The sequence below is a fragment of the Myotis yumanensis genome, unplaced genomic scaffold (assembly GCF_028538775.1).
Source record: "Myotis yumanensis isolate MYYU_CA2020_CCGP unplaced genomic scaffold, mMyoYum1.0.hap1 SCAF_2, whole genome shotgun sequence".
Classification (NCBI taxonomy): domain Eukaryota; kingdom Metazoa; phylum Chordata; class Mammalia; order Chiroptera; family Vespertilionidae; genus Myotis; species Myotis yumanensis.
The window spans coordinates 158,404,939-158,430,504 of NW_027223753.1; the positions used below are offsets into that span (position 1 = coordinate 158,404,939).

At 36.5% G+C, this 25,566-nt stretch overlaps 1 protein-coding gene and 1 long non-coding RNA gene across 8 annotated transcripts in view; one reads left to right on the forward strand and one right to left on the reverse strand.

Moving 5' to 3' along the window:
• Positions 1 to 25,566, forward strand: part of STXBP5L (syntaxin binding protein 5L) — a 221,634-nt gene that overhangs the window by 90,917 nt on the left and 105,151 nt on the right. For all 7 annotated transcript variants that reach the window (XM_070406280.1, XM_070406286.1, XM_070406282.1 and 4 more), the window contains exons 12-17: positions 5,329 to 5,401; positions 10,500 to 10,647; positions 11,517 to 11,584; positions 17,646 to 17,686; positions 22,031 to 22,248; positions 23,415 to 23,587. In XM_070406280.1, coding sequence (XP_070262381.1) covers positions 5,329 to 5,401; positions 10,500 to 10,647; positions 11,517 to 11,584; positions 17,646 to 17,686; positions 22,031 to 22,248; positions 23,415 to 23,587 — 721 coding nt within the window. The remainder of the gene's footprint in view (positions 1 to 5,328; positions 5,402 to 10,499; positions 10,648 to 11,516; positions 11,585 to 17,645; positions 17,687 to 22,030; positions 22,249 to 23,414; positions 23,588 to 25,566) is intronic.
• The window catches only part of LOC139003884 (uncharacterized), a 101,889-nt gene continuing 94,857 nt past the window's right edge, over positions 18,535 to 25,566 (reverse strand). The window contains exon 3 of the long non-coding RNA XR_011470309.1: positions 18,535 to 19,042. This is a non-coding gene — a long non-coding RNA (uncharacterized lncRNA). The remainder of the gene's footprint in view (positions 19,043 to 25,566) is intronic.

Here is a 25,566-nt window from a genome sequence, read left to right on the forward strand (position 1 = left end):
TAACAAAATTAAGCTTAAATATTTTTAGTTTTGACAGCTGGCATCTACTGTGGTACAACACTGTGAGCTACAGGGGCTGGAGCAGGTTCTGCAACTGTACCTACTTGACGAACTGGAAGTAAAACAGATGTAGTGCAGCAGTGCTGGAGTTTCAGGTTCAATATCAGGTAAGTGCTTTAAACTTTGATAAGGATGGTGGAAGCTGAGCTGGGAGGGTCCTATAGGGGTCCAGGGTGAAATCACTTGGGGAAATTGAGGTCTCCTAGTAGCCTCTCCTAGACCAGCTCCACCCATCCCATTCCAAAGCCAATCAAAGTTAAAGCACTTACCTAATATCAGTGATCTGTAACTCTGGTGGTGCTGCATCTGTTTCACATCTGGCTTTGCTTCAGATGCAACTGCAGCACCTCTGATTACTCTGGGATTGCTGATGTGTGGTTAGTGATTTATTTCAATTTTGAGAATAATTGTCTGAAGGACCTTCAGGAGGAGAGGTGCTGATATATTTTTATCAGCCCAAATTTAAAGACTTCTTGTAAACATAAAAATTAATCTAAACTATATGTAAATTATATAATGGAATCTAATGATTAAAACATAGTGTATATATACATTCCCACATATAGATATAGGGGAAAGAGCACTGGACTTGGAGACTTAGACTTGCAGAATATTTGGGTTTATGATTTACCGCTGCCATTTTCTAGCTATGTGACCTTGGATAAGTAGTCACTTTATGTTTGAGTTTCATTTATCACTTGTAGAAAGAGAATAATGATATTGATTCCGAATGATTATTGGAAGGCTAAAGTGAATGTACTTTATAAACTAAGAAGATAAATTGTGAGTTTTATTATACATATTAGTTTGTTTCATTCTTTAGTTTCATGTTTTAAAGATGGGTTAAGTAGATAAGAGATGACAATCAAAGTGGCACTTTATTTTTAGAATTGCTGGGGACAGATAAATTGCCTGTGTTGTTAACAAATACTTATGGGATGCTTCTGTGGCCTCAATACTATAAGAACTTGTTGAGAATACTAATGGAGTATGAAACTGATCTCTGATGTCAAATTATATAAAATATGGTCAGATGAGGGAGATAATTATGACTTAAGTTTTAAAATGTGACATCTTAAGTTTTTTAATTGTACTAATTTCAGGTTAGTCAAATAGTCGATGACTGAACTATTCATGCAAAGGTTTGTGGAAAGAGGATTTAGCTAGGCTTTGAAGAATGACTTGAGTCTTGAAAAAGGATATTGAGCTAATGTTTTAGAAATTGTGAGGTTAGCGTGAGGTCAATTTAGACAAATAATTGAAAGCCTTTGGAGGTATTTGGAAATAGGGAGCTACAGAGGAATTCTGAGAAAATAATAAAATGAAAGAAAGCAGTGTTTTTAGAATGATTTGCCCAAAAGGAGTTTGTGGGTTTGAAGAAAGAGAGACACTGAAATCTAAAAAATTCTAGATTCTAGCTGGCAGGCTTTTGTGATAATGTGCTTTAAAATGGTCAAGATCTGAAACAGAGTACTGCCTGTAGGAACTGAAAAGAAGAAAATGCACTGAATTTGGTCAACAATTGGATTAGGAATGACATGGTAGATGAGTCAAAGATAACAAATTTTAAGAATAGTAGTTACATATTCAGTAATAGTTTTTTGAAGGAGAGAAAGGTAAGTCTGATTATGGAGTTGTTTAGAGAACAGGAAAAAAATCTACACTAATAAAAGAGAAACATGGTAATTAGCGTACAACCGCTACCCTTTTCATTGGCTAATCAGTGAGTATATACAAATTAACTGTCAGCCAAGATGGCGGCCGGCAGCCAGGCAGCTGGAAGCGAACATGAGGCTTGCTTCCTTCAGTGATGGAGGACTCCAACGTTCCCTGCCTGCGCTGCCGGCCTCTGAGCTGCAAGTCTAAGAAACTTTGTAACAAATATAGAAGCTAAACAAAACCCCGGGATCTCAGAGCTGGAGTTATACATTGTTTCGATTATAGAACAAAAACAAACCAGTGGAAGCCTCAGAACTGGAGCCAGAGCTAAAGCTGGCCCAGAATAAAATTTAAAAAAGAGGAAAAAAAAGGAGCGGTTGGGAGCTTCAGTCAACAACCACCAGCCTGAAAGCAGCCCTCAGCCCCTCACCCAGACTGGCAAGGCACCCCAGTGGGGACCCCCACCCTGAAGGGTGTGTGACCAGCTGCAAACAGCCATCATCCCCTCACCCAGGCTGGCCAGGCACCCCAGTGGGGACCCCCACCCTGATCCAGGACACCCTTCAGGACAAACCAGCCAGCCCCCAGGCCTCTATCCTATATAGTAAAAGGGTAATATGCCTCCCAGCACCGGGATCAGCGGAGCCGCGAGGCCTCTTGGCACCGGATCAGCGTGACGGGACAGCGCCCAAACCCCCTGATCGCCCTGCGACTCTGTGTGTGACAGGGTGCGGCGCCCCAACCTCCCCCCCCCCCCCACGGGCCCTGCTCTGTGTGTGATGGGGTAGAGCCATAACCTCCCCATTGGCCCTGCCCTGAGTGTGACAGTGGCGGCGCCCCAACCCCCTGATCGGCCCTGCTCTGTGGGTGATAGAGGGCGGCGCCCCAGCCCCCTGATCCGCCCTGCTCTGTGTGTGACAGGGGGCGGTGCCCTAACTCCCCTATCGGCCCTACTCTGTGAGTGACGGGGGGAGCTCCTCAACCCCCTGATCAGCCCTACTCTGTGCGTGAAAGGGGGGAGCTCCCCAACCCCCTGATGGGCCCTGCTCTGTGCATGACAGGGGGCAGCGCCCAACCCCCTGATTGGCCCTGCTCTGTGCGTGACAGGGTACGGAGCCCCAACCCCCCTGATGGGCCCTGCTCTGTGCGTGACAGGGGGTGGCGCTGCAACCTCCCCATTGACCCTGCCTTAAGTGTGACGGGGCGGTGCCCCAACCCCCCAATCGGCCCTATCCTGAGCATGACTGAGGGTGGCATCGCAACCTCCCAATCTGCCCTGCTCTGTGCATGACAGGGGGCGGCGCCCCAACTCCCCAATCAGCCCTGCTCTGAGCCCAACCAGGGGCTGCACCTAGGGATTGGGCCTGCCCTCTGCCACCGAGCAGGCCTAAGCCAGCAAGTCGTTATCTCCCGAGGGGTCCCAGACTGCGAGAGGGCACAGGCCGGGCTGAGGGACCCCCTCCCTTCCCCCCCGAGTGCACAAATTTTTGTGCACCGGGCCTCTAGTATTTAATATTTATTTGTGAACATCAGAATATAGATGTTCTTTGGAGTTATGAGAATGAATGATAAAGAAAGAAAGGAAGGAAGAACAGAGGACCAAAAGCTGAGTTTATGAAAATTCCTCCCAATTAAAGAGCCTAGAGAAAGAAGATGTGTATGCCAGTAATAAAAACTCAAAATGTATGGTTGCAAAAATCAAACACCATATGTGTGTTTATATATAAATTTCTGTACATCAGTAGAAATTTTAGGATAATTTCTAGTAATAATAAATTATAAATGTATTGTAACCAAGTCTAATCAACTTCTAAGCCACATATATATCTGTTTTTCAGAGAAGTGGTAATGAGGATGGAGCTTTTTTTTGGTCAAGGGTTAGGAGAAATAGTTTAACTTTACTCAGTAAAATATAAATGTACTTTATTAACTATTTATAATTAAAATAATACATGAAAGTGCCAGAAAATTACCCTTCAATACACAACAGTATATAATGAAAAATTTCTCTCTCTGCCCTTCCAGAGGCAACCACTATTACTAAACTTCTTATGTAGTCTCCTAAAAATAATTTGTGCTTTCCAACAGATCATTTTCCTAAAGAGGGGAGACAAGAAAAAGAAGAAACTAGTAGCATAAAACCCCAATGTTCTTCCAATTGAAAAACAAAACAACCCAGAAGTATTGAAACAAAGTTGAAAAACAACTTTAAGAAATAAGACAAAAGGGGCAAAGAGCCTCAGTTTGAGAACAGTTTGAGTAGCAAGCAGTATGACTGCATATTGTCACATAGATAGACACCCAAACAATGGCATGCTCCTTCTCAGTTTTAGGGTTTTAGTTTAGTTTTTCTCTTATAGCATATGATTTACGAATAGTTTCTATAGCTTCTTAGGACTGGAAGGAATGTGAAAGCCATCTATTCCAGTTTTCCATCCAAGACTAGGATACTGTGGACGAAATTACTGCCAAGTAATTGTTGAATTTAGGATTAAATACTAAACTGGCCAGTAGAAACTGCTGGTATAATGAAAGCAGGATGGAATTTAGAGTCAGGAATTCTGGGTTAAAATTTCAGCTCTATCACTAGCTTTGTAAACTTGTGCCAATCTTGTAACCATTTTGGACCTCAATTTTCCCTATGAAATAGAAAAATATTGATATTTGCTCTAGCTACTGAGAATCAAATATCATGTATGTAAAAGGTTTTTGTGAAAACTTTTTCTTTCAATTTAGAATAACACTTTAATTTTGGCTTTCCATTATTCTTTATTATAGATGAAAAGCAATGTCTTCCCTAACCACTACAACTAAATTAGTGCTCCCACACCAACCACAGTAATTTCTTATACCATTATCCATGTTATTTTTTTATAGCTCACATTACTGTTCATGGTTTGTATACATCTCTAGAGTGTAAACTCCATGAGAACATGGACCTTGTCAACTTTATTCTCCATATGTCCTTTGCTCTTACAATGTTTCTGGAACATATTGGAGAAAGGAAGGGATGAATAGAAAAAGAACGAGTTGAATTTTAAGAACTTGAAAATCTTAGACTATCCTTAGATTCTCTGCTTTTTTGGGGTGTATACCATTTGGCACATAGTAGGCAATCTTTAAATACATGTTAAATCACACTGAATTGAAAGTAAAATTTTTAATATTAGTGTTGCTCTCATAGGGAAATAATATGTATCATAGATCAGAGAAGCAGAACTACTGTTTCTTTAGTAGATTTCCTTGCAAGCATGAAATTAAATCTAAAATGTAAGGTTATAGAAGAATAAGTGTTTATGAGATGGAGATGACAGACTCACTCTCCTCAAATAATCTACTATCACTACCTCATTATTTTTAAGATATATTTAACTCTATGCTATGCAACTTCTCATTTTTTTCTTGTTCCCTGTCACGGTCATAAACATTAAGTTTGAGAAATACAACCTATATGTTTTTTAATGTGCTCTTCATACTTCTTACTTGGACTCATATTTTGGTCTTCTCAAATCATTTAAATAACATTTGTACAGGAGATAAAGGAAGTGAAAGTTTGGTGATTTTATAGAATGTGAAATATGAAATTTTTTTCATTTTTTTAACTTGTAGAATTTCAAGAACCCTATGCAGTCGTAGTACTTCTGGAGAAAGATCTCATTGTAGTTGATCTGACACAAAGCAAGTAAGTTATGCATGTTCAGAATACCACTAACTATTTTTAAATCTGTTCATTACAGTTAAAATACTGGAGGGCATTATAAATAATTGACATTAGTATTTTTAGATGGTAAATATTCTTTATGTGGACTGTTGTTTTGCTAGAATTACAGAAATGTAATTTGGTTCAGTAATGAAAACTAAACTGGAAAAGTGAAGAGAACACTGAGAACATCAAAGAGATTTTAAAGGCAGCACCTAATGTTTAGAGAATCAGAACAAACAAAATGGATCACATTCCTGCTACTTCCCTAAGCAAAAGCAGCTGTTATGAAAAAAATGTACAGTGTACTATGTGGCCATCTGCGAGACTAAAGGAAAATGGCACATGATAAAAGTATTATTGGACTACTTCATCAGTCAATACAAAAGAGCAGGATAGGATGTTGGAGACAGATTAGATGGAGGCCCTCTTTTACTTTTTAAAATAAATTCTCGTTATGTTGTGGGCAATGGGAACAAATAGAAAATATTGCTGTAAGAGTGGTGCTGTCCACTCCTTTACATGGACAATAAAACATAGACTTGAAATTGATGAACTCTGTCTTCCTTGCTACACATAGTCATTATAAATGATGATAGGTATAAATCTGATTTTCCCTCATTCTGTGCTCTGGACCCACAAATCTTCATTTAGCTGCTGCTGCTACTGCTTTTTTTTTTTTTTTTGTTAATCCTCATCGAGGATATTTTTCCATTGATTTTTTTTTAAGAGAGAGTGAAAGGAAAGGAGAGACACTAGAGAGACAGAGAGAGAGAGAAACATTGATGTGAGATACACATCAACTGGTTGCCTCCTGCATGCACCCAGATTAGGGCTAGGGATCGAGGATGGAGCCTGCAGCCAAGGTATGTGTCCTTGACCAGAATCAAACCCAGGAGCCTTCAGTCTGCAGGCCTATATTCTATCCACTGAGCCAAAACAGCAAGGGCTTCATTTAACTTCTTATATTTACAGAACTTTTGTATATTTCTCACTCCTCTACATGGAATAATCTCTTTCTTCTTCTCATTATTAATGTCTTATTTATAAGTCTCAAATCAGATATCATTTTCTCAGTAAAAAATCTTTTTTATCTAGATAATTTGGTCAAGTATCCTATTAAGGACTTTCATAGTTTCCATGTTTATCTTCTTCATAGCTTTTGACAAAGATGAAATTTTACATTTCTTATTATTTCAAAGACTGTCTCCTGCCAGACTTTGGGCCTCAGAGTGAAGACGGGCTTTGTCTCCACATGGAGTATGACAAAGGCAAATGAGACTTCTCTTATATCTTAGCAACATTTACATGGAAATCAAATTTAAATGCAGTCCCCTCTGCTTTTGAAGAGGTTTTGGTTCAGCTCCCAAATCTCAATAGCTTGATGTAGTCTCTTATGAGAATACTCAAAAGGTATCTTCTTAAACAACAAACCTATTTTTAGTGGTGGAGCCATTCTTAGTATCTTAGTAGCTGTGTCTGCATGGGACTGATAACCAATCACATCCCTATATGTATAACAATTTCTCTGTTTTCACATTTAGTAGTCCATATTGCTGTCTTATCACTGTTAGCGCTAACATTAATAACAGCTCCACATACATCATCACTGTAGTCATCAAAAGATTCTCCAATAAAGCACAGCAGTGATTTGGGTGGGTCCAGAAGTTGGGTGCTGTGAGTCCAAGGGAATCAATAGGGTGGGGGCAGTGTTAGTCAGATTGAAGGAGATTCATATATGATGCCCACCTGCACCCACATGGGAAGAACTTAGCAAAGAAGCAATGGCTTCTGCCAGTACTTTTGTCTGGAAAAAAAGTTTCCCCTCTAGGTCTTGCCCTGAAGCCAGACAATTCAATTCCTCCCTGTATGTTCCTGGTATCCTTCGAGTTGCCACTGCACTGCTGGAGCTCAGAGCAATTGAATCCATCAGCAATAAGTTTGTGTTTGGGTCCTTTAAGAAGAATGCCTGTGACTCCAGGGCATTCACTGGAGTCACTAACTCACTCAGCCACAATCTCTGCTGGTGTTCAGAGCCAGAAGTTATGGGGAACTCTTTCTGGTTGTGGAACCCTGGGCTGGGGAGCCTAATGGGGAGTTTGGATTCCTTGCTTCCAAGGGAGGATCTTCGAGCCCAGATATTCCTGCTGATTTTGAACTGCCACACATCGGTGTGGGACCAGTCCTTTCCACCTCTTCTTCCCTAATACCAGACTCAATGTGGCTTCTTTTGTATATCCCTATTTATAGGACTTCTGTTCAGCTAGACTTTGGGTGGGTCTCCATGATGGTTGTTCTGTAGTTTAGTTGTAATTTTGATGTGGTCATGGGAGGAGGCGAATACTGTATTTACATACTTCGCCATCTGTACTAGAAACCTAGACACCATTTTTTCTTTTTTTAATTCTACACTATGTTTTTTTGTTTTTAAAATTAAATGTATTTTTAGAAGTTTAATTTTTCAGTTACACTTTACTTTCAATATTATTTTGTATTATTTTATAGTGTACAGCATAGTGATTAGACAATCATATACTTTACAAAATGATCCCCCCCCCGATATTTCCAGTACCCATTAGCACCATACATGGTTATTACAATATTAATAACTATATTTCCTATACAGTGGGCCCTTGACTTAACGAGCTTCTCGACTAACGAGTTTTTTGAGATACCAGCTGTCTCTCAGCCGATTTTTTGCGTTGAGTTGATAGAGTAATTTGAGTTAACGACCTCCTTAATGAGCTCCTTAACGAGCTCAGTCTCAGAATGAATTAAACTCGTAAGTCAAGGCCCCACTGTACTGTACTTTTACACCCTTATCACTATTTTATAACTACCAGTTTGTACTAAATCCCCTCACTGTTTTAACCCTTCCCCTGAACCCCTTTCCATCTGTCAACCAAAATTTTGTTCTCTGTATCTAGGAATCTGTTTCTGTTTTTTTGTTTTTGTTTTTGTTTTTTTCTTTAGATTCCACTTATAAGAGCAGTCATATGGTATTTGTCTTTCTCTGTATGACTAATTTCACTTAGCATAATAAATAACTTCTAGATCCACCTATCCTGTCACATTCTTTTTTTTTATGGCCAAATAATATTTCATTGTATATATACCACAACTTCTTTACCCACTCACCTATTGATGGGTACTTGGGTTACCCACTCATCTATTGATGGGTACTTATGGGGGATGGGAGCCTGGCTAATTTTCACTGCCAGATTTTATGTGAGCTCCTCTTCCTGGCACTGGTGTTCCAGGCTGGGTAACCTGGTGTGGGGCTGAAACTCCTCACTCCTCAGGGGAGATATTCCTCTGGATCCTCAGTTGCTACATGGAGGAGCAGGGCTGGTTCATTTTGTGTCTCCTCCCCTTCCATCAGTCTCTATGTGTCATCTTCTGTATATCTTATATGACTTCTGTTCAACTAGTCTTCAGATGGTAATTCGGGTTGATTGTGCTATAATTTAGTTATTATTTTGATGTGGTAATGGGAGGAAATGAGTGCAGCCTCTACCTTCTCTGCCATCTTGATGGGAATTCTGGGCTCTCCTTCCTTCCCTCCACCCCCATATTTAATCTTCTACATAAAAGCAAACATTAGGGCTTACAAATGTTTTTCTTTTCTTGGTTTCTTGGATTTGTAGCTTTGTTTACATTTCTACAGCAACCAATTTACACTTTTACATCTAAATGCCTATAATACACATTTAGTTATTATTTCTTTCTTAAATATCTTTTTCTATGCTCTTTACCAATATACTAAAATATTTTCCCCCAAACATTTTTACAATATTGTTCACCTTGTTAGGAGTCTATCATTGTAACCACTTGCTGTTATCAGATGGCAAGTTGTAGATCTGATCTTTAAGGTGATCCATTTATTTTACTTCCAGTTCTTCCATCTAAGAAATATTGATAATTTCTACTCTGAAAGAGGGAATCTCTGATCCATGCAGTTTAACCTACTTGCCATTTTTTAAACACAGCTTGGTTCTTCCCACCTGATTTTGCATATACTGCTATTCCTATCTGGGAAACTGTCTGTAGCACGTTCACACACACACACACACACACACACACACACACACACACCATATTCTCTGAAGATTGGACTAAGTTATTTATTAAGTTCCTAACAGTGAGGGGAGGAAATTATTTTTATTTTTTAAATATATTTTTATTGATTTCAGAGAGGAAGGAAGAGAGAGATAGAAAGATCAATGATGAGAGAGAATCATTGATTGGCTGCCTCCTGCACACCCCCTACTGGGGATTGAGCCCGCAACCTGGGCATGTGCCCTTGACTGGAATCGAACCTGGGACCCTTCACTCCGCAGGCTGATGCTCTCTATCCATTGAGTCAAACCAACTAGGGCTGGGAAATTATTTTAATAGCCCCCCAAACACACATTATATCAGAAGTAACATGATTACACAAACCTGGAACAGATGGAACGTAAAATAATATTTGGTTCCTTCTACTGCAGTGCCTGGTACATCTGGTACATAAGAGCTGCACAATATATTGTGGCTATAAGAATTATTAATTTGGTCCTGTACTTATATGCCTCTTAAAATTATAGTAGGCTTGAGGATATCAAATTTGCTGAATCCATAAGTCTGCATTCTCACTATGTTCTCTAGTTTGCATAGGAAATTATCTTACACATGCTCTAATCATGCACATCTTTCAATTATTCCTGCAAAAAATACAAAAACAAAAAACTCACTTATATATTACCTCCCTTGAAAAACATGTCAAACTTACTAAGAATATATTTTAATACTTTTAAGTATATTATATAAATATTTAGATAAAAGTAATATTACTGTGGAATTTTTGAATTATGGCAAGAAAATTCATTATTCAAGTAAAATTCTACCAATATTTATATTTCATTTTATAGATAAGTACTTAAAAATCATTCTTATTCATATGATTCTTGTTTTATGATGCTTAAAAAATAATTAAGTGAAATACATAATTAAAATATAGAATATTTTAGGGTGTTTTATAAAAGTTATTTTACTTTTTATCATTGAAAAATGAACTTAATATATTGTGTTTACCTATTAGCTTTCCAATCTTTGAAAATCCGTATCCCATGGACATACACGAATCACCAGTTACGTGCACAGCGTACTTTGCTGATTGCCCACCAGATTTGATACTAGTACTCTACGCTATAGGAGTCAAGCATAAAAAGCAAGGATACAGTAATAAGGTAAAAGTAACAATTAAAAATAAATTATCTTGAATTCATATTCATATCATGTGATCACATTTTTTTTGTTATATTATTTTCGGAATTTCCATAAAAAGACTTGAAAAATTCTCTTGAGATTACAAGCTGGAATCAATAAAAGACATAACCTCTGGAATTCAAATTTCCTAAATGCTACATAGCTTTAAACCTACAGAAATATAAACTTATATTTTATATATACATATCTATATACTTATCTATTATATATATACTTATCTAATATATATATAAAGTATATATTTAAAGGAACAGATTTGGATTATAAGATGTAACTTTTAGTTATTTTGGGTGAAGGATTATGTTTTAAGAAATTTAAGTCTATTCTTCCTACTTAATCATTTTTTATCAATCAGTGATTAAGAAGACATAATTATCAAAAGTCATTTGTTAAATAACTTTCTGGAATTTCATCTACAGGATTCAAATACTTACAATTGTAGTAGGCCACCTATTATGTTTTCTATTATTTGTACAGGTTTTTTGGGGTGGACAACTCAAGGAGGGCACAATTTACATTGTATTCCATGTTAAATGGCATCAGAATAGTTTGGCAGTACACAGATTATATGGCAAATGTAACAACACTATATTTTTATAATTGAAAATGCTTTGACTTTTTAATCTTTGTTAAAATCAGTATTTTTAAAGGTGATGGAATTATACATTTGAGTGAAAGAATTAAAAAATAGCTACATACATCATCCTCCATTACTTTATAGCTACTGACTTATAAGGAAATATTTTATTTTAAAATATTTTCACTTAAAATGTATAAGTTATTCAAATTTTAAAAGTAAACATAAATTTTTCCTGGATAATATGTTTAGGAGTGGCCAATCACTGGAGGAGCTTGGAACCTTGGGACACAGACATATCCAGAAATTATTATTACTGGGTAAGTGGGATGTGATTTTTAAATTTATCAATTTATTATCAAATATATTTCATTGAATTTTTACAATTTCTCATAATTATGCTCTAGGCAGATTGACTGTTCAATAAAAGTAAAAATATAAGACACAGATGCTATCCAAAGATTATAACGTTGGTGGAAGATAGAATGAAACCACTGAAAACATAGACATACAACAAAAATAATTAAGTGTAGATTGTAAGGGTAGGAGAAAGTAAAAGAAAGAAAAATTATAAGAGACTAGTCAAGGAAGAATTCCTGTGGAAATCAGATTATTAGCTTTAGAAAGGCCCTTAAAAACATCTCTTAGTTCTTGCCAAGTCTTTGTTCTATAGTCCCATCAGGTAGTTATATAAAGTATGCTTCAAAATTTATAACACCAGAAATGTTACCATTTTCTGTAGCAGCCTACTAAATGCTCTAATATTCAGAATGAAAATAGAGACATAGCAACAGATAAAGATGAGATTTAAAAGATAATAAGGTGTTCTGCTTATGGGATAGTAGAGTAGATGTACTTTTCCCTATTCTTCCCACTGAATACAACTAAAAACCTTGAATATTATATATTAAACAAACATAATATGACTCGAAAAGATGGAGAGTCAGACTGGCAAGGCTCCCAAGTTCTAAGGAATGACATGGTGGTAAGTTTCCTGGGTTTTCTTTTTGCCTTATACATTCCAGAATTGGAGCTGAAGAAGCTGGCAACCTAGATCTGCCAGTGGTCACAAACAAACAAACAAACAAACCAAATACCAACAAAAGCTACTTCTCTCTAGTCAAAGGATGAGCAAAGGGTTAGCCTATTGATACAGAAAACTTTTAGAAAATAATCTCTCTACTCCAGCTAATTATCACCCCAACTCACTCAAGCGAAGGCAGACTGGGGAGCCTAGATTTTCAACCTCATTAGGCTGTAAAAAGGTGCTTCAGCTTCCTTCTGAGAGGAGTATCTTTTTCTGACACTGAACTAAGGCTGAGTAGGAATCTGTGACTTTTAACTCTGCTTGCTGGTGATGAAACCCATCATCTGTGGGGTTACAGGAGTCACGTGGGAGGCCAAAATGTTCACCACTGCCAAGCAATGATGAGCCACATGACCTCTACTTTTGTGTCAGTGGAAATCCAGTGAATAAGGAGAGAACAGGACTAAAAAACATATATAAGGAAATGATTACTGAAATCTTTCCAAATTTGGCAGAAGACATGAACCTATAGATTCCAGAAACTGAATGAACCACAAGAAACCCACAAGTCACATCATAGTCAAACCTCTGAACATTACACTAAGAAAAAAATATGAAAACAGCAAGAGAAATGACTATAGGGCAAAATTCTGTAGTCACCCTATGAATGATGGTGAATTTCTCATCAGAAACTGTAGAGGCCAGAAGGAAAACTAAATTTCAAATGCTGCTAGAAAAAAAGTGGCAACCAAAAATGCTATACCCAACAAATTATCCTTCAGGAAGGAAGGAAATATCAACAGTTTCTCAGAAGGAAACAGTTTGTCAGCATCAGATCTACCCTAAAAAAGTAGCTACAGAAAGTTCTCTAAGCAGAAAGCAAATGATAAAAGAAGGAACCCTGGAATATCAAGAAGGAAGGGAAAACACAGTAAGCAAAAAACATGGGTAAATACAATAGGCTTTTTTTCTCTTGACTTTTAAAAATTATATTTCATGGTTGAATAAATATTATAGTTACACTGTCTGATGTAATTCTACATATGTATAGGGGAAATGTTTAAGACAATTATAAATAGGAGATGGTAAAGTAATGTAAAGGAAGGTGGGGGTTTTTACTCCCCTCGAAATGGTAATATGACACCAGTTAATTGTGATAAGTTGTTATACTTTAAGCAACCATTAAAAACCAATGCAAACAGATACACTGAAAAACACTGACACACCAAAATGGATGATTAAAATAATTCAGTTAACCCATAGGCAGGCAGGAAAAAAAACATGAAAGGAAAAAAAAAAAGACAAACTGAAGTCCTAACTTACCCATGATTAAGTTTAAGTTTAAATGCTCTAAATACACCAATTCAAATTCACAGATTGGCAGAGAGGATTAAAAATTATGACCCAACTTCATGCTATTTACAATATATTCACTTCAAATATAACAGTATGGGCAGGTTGAGAGAAAAGGAATTGAAAAAATACTCTATAAAATAATTGTGGAGAGTGACATCAGCAAGATATCAGGATAGCCCTAGACCTTGTTTCCCCATGGAGACACTGACATAACAACAATATGTGGTCCAAAAGTTTTTATGAAGACTTGAGAAACCAGTAAAAAGTTGTAGTGCCCAGGCAAAGTCAAAGCCAAGTTCAGCCACATTGAAATGGGTTAAAATAGCCATTTAATCTTATTTCAACTATGTCAGCTTCTCCACAAAATTGGCACAGCTTGTGTTCAGGAGGAAAGCCTAGCTTGCACCTTCTCTCATCAGAAGGAAAAAGAGAAGTAGAATGTATACCCAATATTCCTGGTTTTCAGGGGTTTTCCCAAGAGATTAGTTTCTGTCTCACCTGAATCTGAGTACTGATGGAACTTGGTTCCCTGGGGGATGCAGAGAGCAAAGAGCTCAGTGTTTGTTGAAGTCTCTCCCTCCCCCAAACTTGCAATACTGAAGATAGACAATAGAGGGAGCATGAGACTATAAGCTCCTGAAGAAAACCAGCAAACTTCTCTAATTGGGAAATTATATAAACAAAAGTCCATAGAAGACCCATCCCCATTAAAGATTTGAGAGTCCCAAAGATTTCTACCTAAGCTGATTGGAAAAGTGTTGTAATGTACCCTGCGAATCACACAAGGACTCCTCAAGAAGTCGAATTAAGGAGTCACATTTATTGCAAATCCAGGACTACAAGGGGGCATTTTGCTCTCTCAAATCTCGTAGTAATTACCTAGCCCCAACACCAGATTTATATAGGCAAAAATCACAAGGTATTGATTACATCTCAGGGTTTGGAATGAGGAACCTGTTTTGCAAAAAAGCAGTTTATAGAAGCAGATTTGAGCAAGTTAGTTAAATTATAGTTTTGGGTCTCCGGATCACTGAATCAACGGAAACACATTGCCTGGAGCCATGAGTATTGGGACCACTGAGTCAACGGAAACACATTCTCTGGAGCCACTGAGGCAATTTAGAGTGTTCAGTCCTGGTCTTGGGACCACTGAGTCAACAGGAACGCATTATCTGTAGCCACTGAGGCAATTTAGGATAATTGTGCTGTCCTGGTTCCCAGGTACAGAAGAATATGCTTTCTAAAACCAGTGAGATCACAATCAATGGGGTATTCAAACCACCAACAACGGGGCATTCAGTCGATTGGGATAGCATACATAAGTTCAGAAAATCAAAGTAACTTTTCTACTGTTAAACAAAGCAAATAAGTACAGAAGCCAAACAGCAGGGTTAAAGTTAAACTACAGTTTCTACCTGAGATGATTGCTACGAAACTTCAAAAGGTCTTCTGTACAAAGCCAGTCATAAGAGGAGGCTATGTTTTCAAACTACAAATTACCAACAAGAAATCAGGCACACAAAGAAAAAGGGAGATGTGGCCCAATCAAGGGACAAAATAAACATACAGAAACTGACCCTCAAGAAAGAGAGATCTGTGTCCTGGCTAGTGTTTCTCAGTGGTTAGAGCATCAGCCCCGACACTGAAGGGCATTGGATCTGATTCCTGATCAAGGGTAGTACCTGGGTTGTAGATTCATTCCCAGGCCCCAGTTGGGGCACATGCAGGAGGCAACCAATTGATGTGTCTCTCTCACACTGATGTTTCAGTGACCCTCCCTCCCTCTCTCTCTTCTCTCCCCTCTCTCCCTCACTTCCACTTTATCTAAAAGCAATGGAAAAATATCCTCAGGTAAGGATTAATAACAACAAAAAAAGAAATAGAGATATGTGAATTACCTGACAAATAATAGAGATATGTGAATTACCTGACAAATAATTTTATAAAAATAATTATATTTATAAAGCTCAGTGCACTATAAGAGAACACAGATAAACAACTAACTGAAATTTTAAAAAATAAGGCATGAGTGAAATGGGAACATAAACAAAGAGAAACTATGAAAAGAATGAAAAAAAGTCTGAAGCACAAGAATACAATAATTGAATTGAAAAATTTACTAGAAGTGATTAACTCCAGACTTAATCAGAAGAAAGAATCAGTGAACTAGAAAATAGCTAATATGAAATTATTGAGTCAGAAGAAAAAAGGAAAAAAAGGATGAAAAATGTTATGTCTGATAAGGGGTTAATATCAAAAGTATGTGAAGAACGCATAGAATTCAACATTTAAAAAATCCAATTAAAAAATGGGCAGAGCCCTAACTGGTTTGGCTCAGTGGATAGAGCATCGGCCTACGGACTCAAAGGTCCCAGGTTCGATTCCGGTCAAGGGCATGTACCTTGGTTGCGGGCACATACCCAGTGGGGAGTGTGCAGGAGGCAGCTGATCGATGTTTCTCTCTCATCAATGTTTCTAACTCTCTATCCTCTCTTTCTCTCTGTAAAAAAATCAATAAAATATATTTTAAAAAAATGGACAGAGGATCCAAATAGACATTTCTCTAGAGAGGACTTATAGATGGCCAACAGACACATGAAAAGATGCTCAGCATTACTAATCATCAGATAAATGTAAATCCAAACTATAATGAGATATCACCTCATATTGAGATATTGCGAAAAAGGAACCCTTGTGTACTTTTTGATGGGAATTTAAATTAGTGAGCTAATATGGACAACAGAATATAGATTCTTCAGAAAATTAAAGCTAGAATTACCATATGGTCCTGGAATTCCACTTCTGGGTATTTATCCAAAGAAAATGAAAACAATTTGAAAAGATATATAGCACCCCTGTGTTCATTGCAGCATTATTTACAATAGTCAAGATATGGAAGCAACCTGGGTGTCTATCAAGAGATGAATGAATAAAGAAGATGTAGCACATATATACAATGGAATATTACTCAACCATAAAAAAGAATGAAATCTTGCCATTTGCAACAACATGGATGGACCTGGAGAATATTATCTTAAGTGAAATAAGTCAGGCAGAGAAAGACAGATACCATATGACTTCATTTATATGAGGAATCTGAAGGTTGTTCCTAGATGCTCTTTAGCAGGTTGAAGAAGTTCCTGTTTCTAGTTTGTTGAGGGGTGTGTGTTTTGTTTTCATGAATGAATGGTAATTTTTGTCAAATGATTTTTCTGCATTTATTGAGATGATCATGTGTCTTTTCTTTTTTAATCTTTTAGTATCATGAATTACAATATGATTTTTTAAAATGTTTCACTGGCTTTGCGTTCCTGGGAAAAATCCTACCTAGTTATGATGTATGATACTTTCTATTTATTCCTTCACTTGGTTTGCTAATATTTTGTTGACAGTTTTTATGCCCATGCTTGAGGAATATTAATTTGTAATTTTCTTGTAATATTTTTTCCTGGTTTTGGTATCAGGATAAAACTGACCTCATAAAATGTGTTGGGAAGTATTTTATCCTATTTTATTTTCTTAGTAAGTTTTTATAGAATTGCTATTATTAGCATATAATGATAAAAATCTAGTTAGGTTTAAGAATTTGATTTTTATAATTTGAAATTTTAATTTCACCATGATATTCATTTCAAAATTATTTTAACATAATCAAAATTGCCCCAACTATCTTTTTTTATTGAATGTAAGCAATTTTATATTAAAAAATATTTTTTTCCCACAGATCCATTTTCATTGCTCTCTTATTACACACAAAATCTTCTTAGAGTAAAATCTAAGTAATTATTGTTCTTTCTTCAATTTAAATTTTAATGTATTGTTTTAAATCTAAACCATTTTCTTGAGCTTATAAATGATTTAGTGTACTCTAGTTTTCATTGAAACAGTATTTTTAATTGAATTTTAACAGTAACTCAAGTTTTATACTTTTAAATAAATAAAAAATGATTATTTTTATTTAATATACTTTAATTAATGCTAATTTATTTTTCATCTAGTCATGCAGATGGATCAATAAAATTTTGGGATGCTTCTGCAAGTAAGTTTTAAGTTTCTTTCCCTCTATAACAGGAAGCACTTGGTTAATATGTACTCATTAATTATTTGAATAATATTTCAGATACATTTTTAGCATAAATACATAGTTGTGTTACAAAAACTTATTTACTATATTATTAGGTCAGTTTACCAGTAGAGTATCTCTACTGTGCATTACTTCCATAATATAAACAGACAGGACCGAAGTCACTCATTATCACCAACCATCCTATATAATAAAAGCCTAATATGCAAGTTGACCAAAGGGCAGACAACTGGTAGGCGGGGGGCGGGCCTGGCAAGCAGGCAGCGCCAGGCCAGCCAAGGCGGGTGCCAGTAGGCAGAGGGAGGGGACTGCGAATGGGGGCGGTGGTGACCGCTGATCACCTCCCACAGAGGGAGGCCAGGAAGCGGGCCTAAGCCATCAATTGGACATCCTCTGAGGGCTCCTGGACTGCTAGAGGGTGAAGGCCGGGCTGAGGGACCCCCCCCCCACACTCGAGTGCACAAATTTTCATGCACCAGGCCTCTAGTTATATTTATAAAAGGCAAACTACATTGGAAAATGTACCAAACTTTGTCAGATGAATTCTGTTCAAGGAATAGCCTTCACCTCCTAACTCTGTGGTTTGGAAAAGTGTTTTTATCCCACTAGTCTTTCTTTTCTTTTTAACCCTTTGCACTCTGCTGTCCCCTCTCAGGGGACATCGGAATTCTAGCATATCACTCGGATGTCCCCTCTCAGGGGACATTGCAGTTTATTAGTGGTTACGGGGAATTGAGTTATTTCAACGCAACTTTTTGAGACATGCATGTTTCCCTGAAGTTTAATCTTGAAATGGCACAAGAAATTAAATCAAAATATCGTAAAATTACTAAGATATATACAAGAAATGTCATCAGGTTTTGTGTCGGATTAAACAATAAACTACATATCCCGATGTGGGACAAAGAAAATGGGACTGCATTGTGTGTCTAACAGGAAAACACCTGGTGGCAGGCGTCAAACCACTTATTACTGTCAAACATGCACTAATCAGCCTGCAATGCATATTGGGGAGTGTTACAAAACTTATCATACTGTACAAAATTATAAAAAATAAAATATTGTTTTTTTGCAAATATACATTCCTCGATGTCACCCAATTCATATAAGTCCAATATCATTATAATACGTTACTTGGTTCCAAAATTATACTAAATAATACGAGGGTCTGTAAATGCACGTTTCCGCCGCAAAGTAGCGTCGAGTAGCTGGTAGCCAATGTCCAGAATGGTTCGGAGTGCAAAGGGTTAATTATTGTTGAAAGTATTACATATGAGTCTTCACTTTTCTTTATCTCTTGTTTATCAAGTCCTGTGAAAATAAAAATAAATTACTTGGTAAATGTAAAAAAAAAAATTTTAATTTGAGAAGTACATAATTTAAAAGAAATAAGGACTCTGCTCAACTGATGGGCATGTACATAAAGAAAGATATTTAAGACTTTATTATAACATACATACCTTTCAGAAAATGTAAACACTACAACAGATAAATGCACATATGAAACTACAGGGCAAACAACATAAGAACCTGGAAGGTAGTACAACCTCAATTTGTTATAAAAAATGGGAGGTTTATTTGAGCCAGATTGATCAAGGAAAGGTATTTTGATGGAATAACTTTTAACATGAGTTTTGGAAGATTGTTAAGATTTTGATAGTCAGGAATAGGAGTGTCTGAGGATGAGAAACTAGCAAGATGTAGGTAACTGTTTTAGAAATAAGGAACACAAGAGAGTTGTAGAAGGCTTCCGGACTGCGAGAGGGTGCAGGCCAGGCTGAGGGACCCTGAGTGCATGAATTTTGTGCACTGGGTCTCTAGTTAATTATAAAAACAAATCTCCAATTTCATGGATGTCATTGAATATCACTTAGTTTGCCAATTTTGTATAATACTGTCCAGTACAGGAAGTAAGGTTATACTGCATTTGAATAATTGTTTATGTTATTGTGTGTATTAGTTTTCAACTGCTGAGTAATAAAATTGCCACAATTTATCATCTGAAAACATTACCTATTTATTATCTCACAGTCTGTGTGTCAGGAATGTAGGTATGGTTTAGCTGGTCAGTGATGGCAAACCCTTTGAGCTCGGCGTATCAGCATTTTGAAAAACCCTAACTTAACTCTGGTGCCATGCCACATATAGAAATTTTTTGATATTTGCAACCATAGTAAAACAAAGACTTATATTTTTGATATTTATTTTATATATTTAAATGCCATTTAACAAAGAAAAATCAACCAAAAAAATGAGTTCGCGTGTCACCTCTGACATGCGTGTCATAGGTTTGCCATCACTGAGCTGGGTTCTTTACTCAGGGCCTCCTGAGACTGAAGTCAAGGTATTAGCTAGGGTTGCAATTTCATCTGAGGTTCAGGATCTTCCAAACTCATGCGGATGTTGGCGGAATTTATTTCCTTGCAACTGTAGAACTCATGATTAATTGTTTCTTCAAGGCCAGCAAAGGAGTATCTTTCTAATTTCAGGGGGTCTCTCTTTTAAAGGCCGCACCTGAGTATGTCAGCCCCATCAAGGACAATCTCTGTTGATTAAGTCAGTTAACTAATTAGGGGCCTTAATTATGTCTGCAATATCCTTTTACTATTGCCATGTTACATAAAATAATCATGAGTGATAATCCTCTGACCTAAAGGCAAGGATATAGCACCTAATATTAATGCCTTTCCTATTTTAAAAACTATTTTAGTTTTACATAATTTCAGGCTTACCAAAAAAATTGCAAAAAAAAAAAAATAGTATGAAGTGTTGTACAGCCTTCATCCCAATTCCAAAATGTCAATGAATACATTTCTCCTATGCTTGTAGCATGCATGTGCTCTCCCCCACCACCCGACTCCTTACTCTCTCACGCTCCTTTCTATATTCACACACACATATGTATGTACTAGTAAATATGTACAGACATAACTTTTTGTAACCACTTAAGAGTAAGATGAAGATAAAATGCTCCACTGACACTAAATGCCCTTAAATACTTCAGTGTGTATTTCCTACAAATACAATCATTCTTTTACATAATTATAGTTATTAAAATCAGGAAATTAACATTTATATAATACTGTTATCTAACCTCCAGATCTTACTCAGTTTTTGGCAATTGTCCCAATAATATCTTTTATAAAAAATGAAAATCTAGGATCAATGATGGCATTTAGTTATATCGTTTGAGCTTTCTTGAATCTGGTATGGTTCCCAAGTCTTTATTTTGTGAAAATGACGTTTGTGAGGAGTTCAGGCCAGTTATTTTGTAAAATCTTCAATTAGAGTTCAACTGATTAGGTTCAGATTATACACCTTTGGCAGAACTCCTAGATTTTTAGAATTTTTCTCAGAGAACCTTTGTAGAATTAGAGCTTTCTTATTGAGGAGTCATCATCATGGTCTAAAATTGAAAAAATATTTCCCGAAATAAAATATCTGAAAATTCATAAATCCCAAGTTTCTTAATATTATAACTTACCCTTTCCTAGCACTGAACCATTCAGAAAAGATTCTTTCTAAAATAATCACAAATTATTGGATTTCCAGTATTGCTGGCTGGTATATTACAAAGTTTCTCATCTGAAGGAGTGTCTAAAGAGTTGTTGAGAGGCGTAAAACCTCTAAGAATAGCACCAGCCTCTCATCAAAGGGGAAAATTGTAAAAAAGAATTGAGGGGGGATCTCCCTTAGGACAGTGGTCCGCAAACTGTGGCTCAGCAAACCGCGGCTCGCGAGCCACATGCGGCTCTTTGGCCCCTTCAGTGTGGCCCTTCCACAAAATACTGACTTCTGCGCATGGGCCACGAAGTTTCAGTCGCACTGAACGTGAACACCCGCACATGGTATTTTGTGGAAGAGCCACACTGAAGGGGCCAAAGAGCCGCATGTGGCTCGCGAGCCGCGGTTTGCCGACCACGGCAAGGGAATCAGATTTGGTATTTCCATTGTAAACTTTCTGAACTCTGACATTTTTTTCAAATACATGAGGATAAAAATACTCACTTAATGGGACGTTTTTCTAAGGATAACATGAGCCAATGCATACAAAGGACCTACGTATTTGTTGGTATATAGTATATGTTCAATACATGCTTATTTTTTCCCTGTAGTCTCCCTTCAGCTAAACTGTACTGATAAGAGAGCATGACATTGAATACTTACTAGTTAAAACTTAATTTATTTTGTCTATTTGCATTTTACTTTTGTTATTTAACAAATATATTGAAAAAAACTTCAACAACATTTAAGAATTAAATTTAAATTAGAAGGTAATTATGCTTCAATATCTTATAGTAACTCTACAGATGCTGTACAAGCTAAAAACTTCAAAAGTGTTTGAAAAACAGAAAATAGGAGATGGAAAACAAACATGTGAAATTGTAGAGGAAGATCCATATGCCATTCAGATGATTTACTGGTGTCCAGAGAGCAGAATATTCTGTGTTTCAGGAGTCTCTGCATATGTAATAATTTATAAATTCAGCAGACATGAAATTACAACAGAAATAGTGGTAAGTCATTGAAAATTTAACTTTCACACTTAATTAAAAGAAAGAAATTATCATAGATTTTGGTTAGTCATTGGTATGGTTTTAAGCCACTAAGACTGCAGTATGTGGCCAATAATCCAATTCATAGGATTTTTAATTATTCTTTTTGCATAGTATATTTTAAAAGTTTGGCTTAAAATTACAAAAACAATGCTTTATAAAATCTTGGTATTATTAAATAGGATGAATTATGCCTACAGGTGTTATGCAAATTATTACTAATTTTATGTATGTCAAATGAATGCATTCTATAGCTTTAATTTTTTTAAAGTTTACTTGTCCTTTTTGTCACTTAATTGATTATGATTTGGAATTAGAGCTTTCACTAGAGTTTTTTTTATAGTTTTAAGATAATTATGACAATCATTTTGCAATATTCACCATGCCATAATGACATTCGTGTAAACAGTTATTTTCATTCTCAAAAATGCTGATTTTTACATGGTAAAGAAAATGTTTGTTATAAAATCAATTTTAATAAAGCATTAAATGCAATAATAAAGTACTTAATTTTAAAACATTTTTAATTTTAAAAAGTTTTTGGATCACATTTTTATTTTAATATAAATTATCATGATTTTCATTAAGCAACTCTGACCATGCTAATGAAATTAAATAAGGAAGAGCAAAGCTAATGAAACAAACAAATAGAAAAATGGAATTTATTTTGGAAAATTTTTATTGAGTTAAAATAAAAATTGAAGGAAGCTTTTTTTTTTAAAGTAAAAAGCCTTGTACAAATAACAATTTGTAAACACACACCTACACACATCCATTTTAATCTTTTTCTCTGGCGTAAAAATGAATTTTTACATTTATTTGATCATATAGAGAATTGTAATTTATACTTTATCTTAAGGAATATTTATTATATAAAAATGTATCTCCACTCATGTATTTTTCTTACAATTCTGAAGAATTTAAAAGTATTTTAAATTTTTTGTGGATGCCATTTATTTTATATAATTCACTGTTTAATTCAGTTTGGAATATCTCAGCTTTACTATAAATTGAAATTAAACTTATCAATCAGAAAAAATAATGAATGCTTACCAAAAATTATAGCTATTTTAATGTGATTATTTATTATCATGACTTAAATTAATTTAAACTTGTTTTTTTAAAAGTCATTAGAGGTACGACTTCAGTATGATGTTGAAGATATTATTACCCCAGAACCAGAAACAAGTCCTCCATTTCCAGATCTTTCATCTCAGCTTCCTTCTTCAAGGAGTCTTTCCGGGAGCACTAACACTGTGGCTAGTGAAGGAGTAACAAAGGACAGTATCCCATGTCTCAAGTAAGAGTTGGTACCAAATTTTAAAACAATTTTATATGTGAGTCATATAATTCTTTAAAACTGTGCCAAATAAAATCATTCTTCTATTAAGTTGTTGTCAAGTGATCTACAGTCCCCACAGGATACTCTGGTCTTGTCTTTGAATATCCCTGAAGAGGACATAATATTTTCATCCTTCACTTACTAGTTCATATATTTCCTTACCAGAAGGACCCTAAAGAAAACATGGTTTTGATAGAATGGGAAAACTTTTGTCAGGGCACAAACATGGCCCTGAAAAGTATGTCACAGGAAGGGAAAGAAACCAAGTTTACTACCTACTATAAGAATACTGTGTTAGAAAAAAAGATTTTCTCTCTTGTGATTGCTAGAATACTGTATGTCTTTCTCTTTTCTAACTAATGCTATTTGGCAGTAAACTATGTTTTCTCAGTATATCTAAACAAAGTTTAGTGTCATAATCAAAACTTAGTCAAGCCCATAGAAATATTTATCTTAACACATTGCGTACCGATCAGGAGGTTTCTCGAGTTTCGCGCGCCATCTGTTAAGGACCGCTCACGAGTGTTCTCGTTTTTTACGCGCCATCTGTTATGGACCTTAGATGTCAACACACTGTCTTGTCCTCTGTGGGGCACGGTTACAGTGTTTTGGCCAGGTTCAAGCCTCGGACTAATGAAAGGACAGGGTCCTCTCACTGCCACATGCAAGTCCCAGCTGGAGGGCAGGGCCCTCCCAGCACAATCATAGCCAACGGCTGTGGTCGTAAGCTTGAACCTATGGTCTGAACACGTGGCACCACGTGCCTTTGTACACCCAAAAGGTTGTCAGGTGATATGAAGCAGCATGAACAGCGAGTGGAAAGAAAAAATTTCCTACGAGAGCCTGCAGAGTTTGTGCTGCCCATGGAAAAAGGAGCGAATCTAGATGCTTATGTAAATTTTGTTTGGTCCCTCTTCATATAGGAAAATGTTTTACGCAGTACCATATGTTAAAAAAGTACTAGGAACTTTAATTAATTGTTTAATTGTTTTTGTAAATAAAAATGTTATAATTATAGAAAAACAACACCTAAAGTGCATTATGATCTGTAGTTATGATGATTTAAATAACGTGCAGTTTGCCCAGAAACGTGCCGTCCCTGGCGTATGTCTTAGAGATTTCTATGCGGTACACAATGTGTTAATTGCTTTTATGCTTTTTAATAGTCAGATATAAAAGAATGCAGTTTCCTTAAATTACTACTCACTGCTTATTCATTAAACCAAATGTTTTCTGCATTAGCTAATTGGAGAATTGAACCTAAGCAAAGAGTTTCTTTAAGCATCATTTGAAGATACCTGAATCTGTTACTAAAGGAACTTTAGAGAACTAGCTTCCTCATCTATATATATAAAAGCCTAGTTGACTGACCATTGGACCATCCGACTGGTAGCTATGACACACAATGACCACCAGGTGGCAGACGCTCAATGCAGGAGCTGCTGAGCTGTGGTGACTTGGCAGCCGTGGTTCACGGGTGACACACCCAGAACCAGAGAGGAGGGAGCCCGATTCTGGGGTGCGTCACCTGAGAACCACTCTCTCTCAATCCAGGACCCCTTGGGGGATGTCGGAGAGCCAGTGTCAGCCTGATCCCCGCAGGCCAGGCTGAGTGACCCCACCTGCCAGAGGGACCTTGTTCACTCTGCAGATGCCGCCCAAGGTGTGGCGGCCAGGGAGAGACCATGTAGGTTGGATCCAGGGCGTGTCTGGCGCGTCTTGCCCAACCCCGCCCCGCCCCCCAAGCCACCTTCTAATTAATTACCTTTCAATGTGCATGAACCTGTACATCGGGGCACTAGTTTCTTATAAAAATACTTATGGAAAATTTAAAGATAAGATTTCAGAAGCAACATCAGTTTATCACACAATTAGAAGTTTCTATACTTTTGAAATTATTGTTTTTCCTCCAAAATTTTTTCTTGTGAAGTACAAAA